Genomic DNA, 9849 nt, shown 5'->3' on the forward strand with positions numbered 1-9849 from the left:
GGATGTTGAACATTTTTCATATATTTCTTGATTGATTGTATTTCTGCTTCTGAGAAGTGTCTGTTCAGATCCTTAGCCCATTTATCAAAGTAATTTTTTTTAAAGAGCTAGGATGCAGGTCAGTGTAGAGTGCTTGCCTACCTGTATAAAGCCCTGGTTCACATCTACTCAACATTGTATGGGAGATCCTAGCTAGAGCAATAAGGTAAGAAAAATAAAAGATAGCCAAATTGTAAATAAATTAGTAAGACTGTGTCTATTCACAGATGATATGGTCTTATGTTGAAAAAATTCTTTTAGGACCAATAAATGAGTTTTAGCAAGGCTGAAGGATACAAGATAAATAATCAAAAATCATCTCATTGCTACTACTAAACAATCCAAAAATGAAATTAAGAAAACAATATCATTTATAATAGCATTGAAAAAAAAACAAAAAATATTTAGGAATAAGTATTCAAAATAAGTGTAAGAGTTATACACTGAAACTATCATTTAAACATCATTGAAACAAATTTAAAGAGACCTAAAATAAATGAAAAGATATCCTGTATTCACAGATTGGGAGACAACATTAAGATGGTAACACTCCCCAAAATGATCTACAGATTCAATGCAATCCCTGTCAAAATCCCAGCTGTCATTTTTTGTAGAAATTCACATGCAGAACCTACAAATCATACAGAAATGTAAGGAACAAGGAACAGCCAAGAAACTCTTGAAAACTGTGAATGAATACTAAGTATCAACAGCATCCCAACCATACTGCAGAGACATTTAAAACAGAAGGTAATTGGCAAGAATATAGCTAAGGCATAAATATCAATCCGAATCATCTGGCAGTGAAAGACAGGAGTGAAACAAAATTTCTAAAACTACCACTTTTCTGAGATGGCCCAGTTACAACCGAGATACTACAACACTTAGCAACTAAATTCTTTAGGAGCAAGTCATTAAGGAAGCATTAATAACACAAATTGTTGTTCAAGGTTTTAAATATATTTTTACCTGTTCCCAAGCCATTCTGAAAAAATCCTTAACTGAATTACAAATGCATTTATACACACAAGCAGGCCAATTTGACCAATCCTGTGACTTTCTTTTCTGTAATAAATAGGTTGGAGGCATGTAGCTCAGTGGTAAAGTGCTTGCCTAGCATGCATAAGGACTTTGGTTCAATCTACAGCACCACAAAGAAAAACAAAATTTTAGGTTCTTTAGCTCCAGCTCAATGTTCTACTTCTTCACTTCCCACAGGAAGAACAGCTAACCTAAGCACTATGACAAGCACAAGGAAAAAGAAGAATAGATTTCATAAATAGAATCCTTTTCGGTTGTTTCCTTCATCGAGTATTCCTAGTTGCTTTCACACTTTGTTGATCAGAATGGTTTTAATCTATTTTTAATACTCACATGGGAAAGCTATAACACAATGACTCCTCACAGAAGCTTTTCTCAATTTTAACAGTAAGTCAGAAAAGAGGACAGTATCAGAATTTTATACAAGGGCTAGGAGGGGGTGGGAGCAGAGTTCTTGAAGTTGAGAAGCATTCCCCCTCCAGCTTGATACTTCTCAGATTATGTGTATTAGGTTATAGATATAGCATCATTTCAGAAAACAAACACGTCTAATGTTAAAAGAGAAAGACATCTTTCAAACACCTATAATATGCCATGTACTTGCTTTCCTTTAATCTTTGGAACAACTCTAAGAGACTGGTTACCACTGCTTCATTTTATAAGTAAAAAAATGTGTAAGCATTGAAAACAACACAGAAAAAAAAATAACAAATGATTTGTCCTACTGTATCAAGCACAGTCATCCTTTGGTATCTGCAGGTGATTGGTTCCAGGACCCCCATCAGAATCCAAAACTCAAGAATGTTCAAGTTTTTTTTTTTTTTTTTTTTTTAGTATAAAATAGCACATTTGCATTAACCTCCATACATGCTCCAGCACACTTGAAATCACCTCTACATACAATACCAAATACAATGCAAATGATAAGTAGTTGATATACTGCACTGTTTGCACTGTTTAAGAAAAAAAGTCTGCTCATGTTCAATAGAGGCAACCACCGCAGGCCTAAATATATATATAATGCATCAATAACAGTGTAACATTTTTCTTTTTAAATATTTCCCATCCAATAGTTTGTTGAATCCACAGATGATGCTGAACCCTCACAGGAGACAGAAGAAGGTATACATACCTGGTACTTCTAATAACAAAAAATAAAGCCCCGCAGCATGAAGACCATATTCTCGATATTGTACATTGACATTTTTCGAATGGACTATTTGAACAAAGTGATAGAATAACGCCACTAGCGTACTATGGGAAATGTTGTTCTCAATGAAGAATGTCCAAAGGCTCTGAAGGAAAAAGGAAAATCACAAAAGCCAGTAATTAGAGAAATAAAAAAAATCTCTTACTTGCTTTTTGTAAGAACTTAGTGACTTATAAGAAGAGTAATAATGACCAGGAATGAAGCTCAGTGGTGGAGTGCATACAAAGCACTGAGTGTTCACAAAACCTGAGTTTGATCTCCAATAACCCCCATCCAAAAGGAGTAATACAGCAGTGTGATTTTTAATGACAAGGGTTTGCCATCTGAAATGATAGATCAAAATAAAAAAATTATCATTCATCCTAGAATTGCAATACCTTCTGGTCTATTCCAAAATTTCTCTCCCCACCCCTAGTAACCATTGTTCTACCCTCTGATTCCAATTCTTTGCATTGATTTTAGAATCTGCATATAAGTGAGATCAGATGGTATTTTTCCTTCTGTGACTGAAATATTACATTTGGTGAACAAATAAGTCTAGGGGGTCCAATGTGCAACATGAGGACCGCAGTTAAAAATACAACATTGAATGCTGAAAATCTGCGAAGACAGTTGACTTCAGGTGCCCTTAACACAAAAAGGTAATTACAGAAGGTGATGGGTATATAAATTTACCTGTGGTAATTATTTTGCTATGTATAACAAAACTTGTAAACATTATATAAACACAAAAACAAATTTATAAAAATCTAATAAAAAATTATAATTCAAATCAGATGTGGTAGCACATGTCTGTTGTACCCGGTACAGGCTTAAGCAGGAGGATCCTTTAAGCCCACAAGTTCAAGATTAGCCTGAGTAACATGGTAAGACTGTCTCCAAAAAAAAACTATTAAAAATTGCAAATATACAAATATAAGAGAAATACATTCTTGGTTGTTTTAAATATATATACTTATTAAATTATTACAATATAAAACCATAATAAAACTTCAGGAATACTCAGAAAAGTTACCCTTCCATCTATGTTAAATATACCCAAATCCATTTATCACTTCTTGCTGAGAAAATCAGAACAATTTATATTAAAATTTAAATGTTCTACAGACTGTGGGCAATAGGAGCAGAAAAAGAAACACTGAAAAATTTCTTATTAAAATTTCAAAAGTAACCTAGGTGAGAAAGAAAACAAACCCTAGGGCAAAAATCACAGTTTTATTAATTTTATCATTGCCCCTCTGCTTCTTCCTATTAAATACATGAAGAGGAAATGAGTCATTTTATAAACTAAACAGAGAAACTAAATATAGTAGTTTTAAAAAACACAAGTCTCTTAAAAAATGAATATCATACTTCTTGCTTCCTTGAAAAGACAGGGTACATAGTAGGTAAGGCTACAGATTAGTCACACTGAATAGCATGTGGCACTTTAGAGGCCATTGAAAATCTTTCCATACTCTGCTTTCCTCCATGATGAAACTTTTGCAAGAAATTATCTCTTCCTACCCTTATAATAGTCACATTGTTATTCCTAGTGCCAAGTGCATTTCCACTCTACTTGCCTGGCTCCAGCTGTTGGGTCACCTCAGCAGTATTTGATCCCACGGCTGCTGTCCAGTCCTGGCCCCAGAGACCTGCAGTCCTATACTTCTGACTCCTTCTCCTATGGTGCCCCATTCAACTACTCTCCATTCCTGTCCTGTCCTGATCTCTTTTAACTTGATCTCATGCATGGCTGTGCTTCCACACATAGCTTGATCTGGAAGTCTGCTATTTCTCCTGGTCTTTTGAACCACATTTCTGGAAGGTGCAACTCTCAAAGATCTCCAAACAGAATCTCACATTCAAAAGTCTAGAATGGGCTGGGGTTGTGACTCAGTGGTAGAGTGCTTGCCTAGCATGCATGAGACACTGGGTTCGATCCTTACCACTACATTAAAAATAAAATAAAGATATTGTGTCCACCTAAAATTAAAAAAAAATTCTAAAAAAAGAAACAAAGTCTAGAATGGAACTCAACATTTCTACGTGACCTTGCTTTCTCCCTTACTTCTCATCATGATTAACAATATCATCATCCTCTAGTTTTAATATCTTGGGGATCTTTGACTTCAATTTTTCTTTCCCTGCCAATTTAGCATTTTGCACCATGCCTTAGATATCTGACAAAGGCTTCCTAGTTCACAAAGTCCTATTAATTTTATCTCAATAAAATTCCCTAGTTTTTAGTCTTTCTTTGTGTTCCCACAACCAAAACTCAAGAACACACCATTAACACTCTACACTACCATAAAAGTCTCTCAAGGATCTCTCTGTATACATTTTTTTCCCCCACTTCATTTTGTCTGCAGTCAAGAATATTTGTCCTAAAACTAATATGCTCATGTTATTTACTCTATTGCTCACTGTAATCTCTTCCATTTGGGGCTGACTTTGAGTTAATATATTACAATGCTTAGAACAGAAACTCATTTTCAATATTTACCCTATCAAAAGTTTTCTAAACTCCATAGTTAAACCTCACTTATAGGTTACCCAGGATCAAATAGAATTATTAAACCATCTCTATGAGTAGTATAGTACTATCTGTACTTCTTCAGTGATGTGGAGTAGATGGGAGGGAAGCAATCACAAAAAGTAATATGTTAGTGTGTTCCTACTTGGACATTTTCAGATATCAATTTTATGTATTTTTGTGTATTTTGTTTTGCTGTGGATATAATGTAAATCTATTGATGTTAGAGGTTACCAGTGTATAACCAATTAGTAAAATTAGCACACTTTGTATATTTTGTGTTGAAATTCACAGGAAAGCTTGTCCTCTGTAAATGACTTCTGGACATGAATTTGTTCAACGATCTCCAAGCATTGCATATGCCTGTACTTGCCTACTAGACTGAAAGTAGAAGAAAGTAAGGAGGGAAAGATTCAAAGACAAAATAGCATATTAGAAGATTATAATCATTGCTATGTGTACAATTTTATTTAACAGTTCTGTGTACATAGTGGACAGGTGCTTCTATATATTTGTAAGTAATTCATATATTTAAAAGTAGAAGTAGAATAAGACCTTTTGTAAACAGCTTTTAAAAACTGATGGGAAGGGCTGGGGTTGTGGCTCAGTGGTAGAGTGCTTGTGTAGCACATATGGGGCGCTGGGTTCAATCCTCAGCACCACATAAAAATAAATAAATAAAATAAGGGTACTGTGTCCATCTACAACTGAAACAAAACAAAACAAAAACTGATGGGAAATACTGTGTTTGGAATTGTTAAACCATTTCTGAACAGAATATTGCCAGTACTTGTTCACTGGGTTGAGGGAGGTGAGAGGGGAGAAGTTGTAAAAGGTGTTTCATTAAGAGTATGCTAAAAGGGGGATAAAGCCCAGTTGGTAGAGTGCTTGCCTTGCATGCACAAGGCCCTGGGTTCAATTCCCAGAAGCACACACACACACACACACAAATAAAGAACCAACATGTTGTTTAAAAAAAAAAAAAAAAAAAAAAAGCATGCTAAAAAATTTCAACTTACACATTGTCCTATAATGCACATTTCATTTAACTTTGTTGTACTGTATATATTGTATATATACCAGACAAAGAGGTCCCAATTTTTTAATATCTAGTCTCTAAATAGTAATAGAGGATGTTAATATATGACAAAAGTAATAAACACACATTTTGTACACTTTGTGCTAAAATTCATAGAAAGGCAGTCTTCCGAAAAGAACTTTTGGAAGTGAAATTGTAACATCTGTGTGTGCCTATATCTATAGGATGTGACACAGGAGAAGGAAGTGGAAGAAAGGAAGGATTCTAAGCCAGAATGATCCTAATTAGGAAGATACTTTCAGAGATACACATTGTTATATGTGTATAGTTTATTCAACACTACTATATATATAGTGAACAAACTTAAGACCTTATTTGAAACCTCTAGTCTTTCTAGATGTTTAGAAGTGCACAAATATGTTAAAGGTAGAAGTTGTAAACAAAACATTTTGTAGTTAAAAAAAAAGTTACCCATGATCTGTTTATTTTCAGTCTAATTTATCGTTCTGTATCCCACCATGCATTTTAAAAATGACACATGCCACACACTCACAATTCTCTCAACATTCTCTGCATATTCCCATTGTGTCGTTCCTTCATTTCTTTTAGTTCACATTCTACCCAACTGTGAAGACTCACCTCTGGCTGACTGCTTTCTACAATCATTCCAATCCTACCATGGTCCCTTTTCCATGGCCCTATTAGATGATATCTGCATTTCTTTTGGAGCATTGTTTACAATATGATTCACAAAATACTTCTAGGTTCCCTAGACTAATGATGGCACCGTACTTCTCCCCTCTCCGCAGCTACATGTGGTCATTAGATTCACTTTAACCAGTACTCAAGTGTTTCTGGAAAGGCTATTTACTAAGGGACAGACTCTGTACCCTTAATCTCAACTGTCTTCTAAGGTACTTAATGAAGTGCTTAGCATTACAAAGATGAATTAATTATCAGGACATATTAATAGTACAAAACAATGAGTTTCATTGTGACATTTTACTGATTGATAGATACTGGAGATTGAACCTCAGACCTCATAACATGCTAGGATTTTCCTCTCCACTGGGCTACCTAACCAGTGTTTTCTATTTTAAATTTGAGAGGGTCCTGCTAAATTGTCTAGATTGGCCTTAGATTTGCAATATGCCTGCCTCAGCTTCCCAAATAGTGGGATTACAGGCATGCATGACCATGCTCAGTTCTCATTATGACATTTTCATAATGCACAAAAATGCTTTGATCATAACCACCTTCCTTATTACCCACCCCTTCTCTCCCTGGGGATAATTTAGTTTTGAATAACTATATACAACCTGTAATGAAGACACTTTTTGTTAATTTAAATGTTTCAAGAATATTAATATCTGTTTTTTAAATTATACTTCCCAGCACCCTCCCCTTTTTTTTTTTTTTTTAAGAAGTTAATGATCTAAGTATTAATAAGCACACTAGGTAGAACTCAATATTTAAAGGTAATCTTTGGAAACCTGTAATTCATCTAATCATTTCTCAGTTAGGGCATGTCTGTATTGTTATTTCTATTATTTTTGGCCTTTTTTTTCATATTTGGATTGTCTGATTTTCTTCTTTGGTTTTGCCTTTACACTTTTGCTTAATTTGCTGTGGTAAAAAGTGGTCCTGTGTTGTCAAGTGTAGTAGTGTAGTGCACACCTGTAATCCCAGCAGCTGGGGCAGCTGAGGCAGGAGGATTGCAAGTTCAAAGCCAGCTTCAGCAAAAGCAAGGCATTAAGCAACTCAGAAAAACCCTGTCTCTAAATAAAATAAAAAATAGGGCTGGGGATGTGGCTCGATGGTTGAGTGCCCCTTAGTTCAATTCCTGGTACCAAAAAAACCAAAACCAAAACCAAAACAAAAATCAACAACAAGCACATTAAATCTTTCGAAGGAAGGTTATTAAGATGTTGCAATGAATGAACCATATTCTTTATTATTCTTATTGTATCCTTTATGAATTGTGAATGAAAAAAGCTAAATTTAAAATTATAATGACTGCTACTTTTAACACCTAAAGATGGCTTACTTAATTTTTTAAAATAATTTTTATTTTTACCTCCGAGGACTCATGTTCTTCAGTAGCAAAGGGAAAAAGACTTTCATAAAGTTTTGTGAAGGCATTCAATCCAGTCTCTATGATCTCTGCTTCTATGTTGGAATCCAGTGGTTCAGTCTCTGTGAAGTCCAGTTCCCACACTGTGTGTACCCATTCTAGGGAAAAATGTAATGAAAATAAAAGTGCTTTAAAGCAAGTAAAAGTTGTCACATACATTCATGAAGACAAAAATCACAATTCACATTTAATTACAGCAATACAAATGTTACATCATTAAAAGAAAGTAGTAAAGGTTATGAAAAAATTAAACCATAACTGGCAATTAGGTTAACCATATAAAAATATCAAAAAAGAAAACAGTTTTTAGATGTTAAAAAGCTTTGGGGAATGAAATTTGAACACACTTAATGATGAGGCTTTTCTATAAGTTCTCTCTACAAAAAAATAAAATTAATCAATGATGGCCTCGGATGCTTCTTTCTGAAAAATCTAATAACCAAGTTAATAAGCCCAAATAAAGTGACATTTATTTAGAAAACAGTTGTGTTTTCAAAAGTGGCCCTGCACAGTGTAGGGAGTGGACAGGAACAGTTAACATTAGATACTCCAGAAATTTCTCAGGTTGACTATGAAGGCTTGGGCCCAGATGGCAGAATCAGGAATGGAACTGGTAAGCAGAACAACCGGTTATGGTGAGCGTTCATGAAAGGGAAAGTGTAGCTTGACTGGTGCCATTAGCTGGCTTTAGGAATCCCAGTTTCATTCTTGTGACGTTTGATGTCCACACGTGATACATCTAGTTGATGCTTATGAACAGGAAGTACAATAAATAAGTCAAGAGGAAGAAAGAAATTTGGGATTTAAAACTAAAGAAAGAGATGAGAATGGATATGTCTAAGAATGAAATCGGGGAGGCCATAAAAACAGATGCAAACTCAGTGGAAGAAATCAACCAACATAAACTCTTTTTTAAAACGGTTAACTAACGATATTGAGACCCCACGGTAAATCAAGCTGGTCACGATCCTGGCGCGGCACAATCCTGGAGATCCCAGACAAGGCCGAGTGTTTAGTGTCCCCACCCCTCCCCCATCTGCACCCGGACCCGGGCTGAGGTTCCCTTGGGGAACCCTAGTCCTGCTCCCAGGGACTCGCGGCTGCGTCTGCTTACCGAGGCTGAGATCCAACGGGAACCATGGTTGCAGGCCGCTCCCAAGGTCCCGCAGCGCCACCATAATCTCTGAAGCCCGGCTTGCCACCGCCGTACCCAACTTTCAAAGCTCGCTCCCGCGCGCGCTCCGAGACGTTCCTGCGGACCAATCAGCACATAAGGAATTTCTAACCGACCGACCTCCAGGCTGGGTGGCTTTTATTATCTCAACCAATCACGTGGGTCGTTCGCCGCATGCGCAAAGAATGAGGTTGAGGCTAAGACTGGAGGCTTAAACTAGGTTCCACGGGGTGATTTTTGTGTGTGTGTGTGTGTGTGTGTTCTCGTTAAGGCAGGACCAGGAACTAAATTAAAGCCTAATAACTTAAGTCCCGTCTCACTTTTGTATGTGGGAGGAGATCTAAGGAGAATTTGAGACAGAGTGATTCCTGTAATAAGTCACCTTTGCTCTCTGTCAAGCGACATTTCGCGTGCCTGTCAAAGAACTACCTTGGAGCGGTCAGACATCACTCGAACATTGTATATATCTGAATGTCATGGTAGCCCAATGTCTATGGAGTTAAGATGAAAAGGAAAAAACAACCAAAAGTCTTCTGAGAACACACGGATTTTACGGAATGGTTGGGCCGGAATTCTGCTGGAAAGAGTCGGGGCTGCCATGTCAACTAAGGGAGCACTACACATGCGCACAGGAGCAGACCTCCTGGTGGCTTAGAGGCCGGAGAGGGAGAATAAGGTGTGCGCATGCGCGTGGCAT

The 9849-nt window shown here is 36.4% G+C and overlaps 1 protein-coding gene across 3 annotated transcripts in view; it reads right to left on the reverse strand.

The window, feature by feature from the left end:
• The window catches only part of Ncapd3 (non-SMC condensin II complex subunit D3), a 72903-nt gene that overhangs the window by 62159 nt on the left and 895 nt on the right, over nt 1-9849 (reverse strand). For 2 of the 3 annotated variants that reach the window (XM_015499067.2, XM_015499066.2), the window contains exons 2-4: nt 9093-9230; nt 7922-8076; nt 2213-2375 (exon numbers count right to left, since the gene is read on the reverse strand). In XM_015499067.2, the coding sequence (XP_015354553.1) occupies nt 2213-2375; nt 7922-8076; nt 9093-9156 (382 nt within the window). In that variant the 5' untranslated portion in view covers nt 9157-9230. Of the gene's footprint in view, nt 1-2212; nt 2376-7921; nt 8077-9092; nt 9231-9849 lie in introns of those variants that run through there. The other variant, XM_048796230.1, reaches the window with a different exon arrangement.

The sequence above is a fragment of the Marmota marmota genome, unplaced genomic scaffold, assembly GCF_001458135.2.
Source record: "Marmota marmota marmota unplaced genomic scaffold, marMar, whole genome shotgun sequence".
Taxonomy (NCBI): domain Eukaryota; kingdom Metazoa; phylum Chordata; class Mammalia; order Rodentia; family Sciuridae; genus Marmota; species Marmota marmota.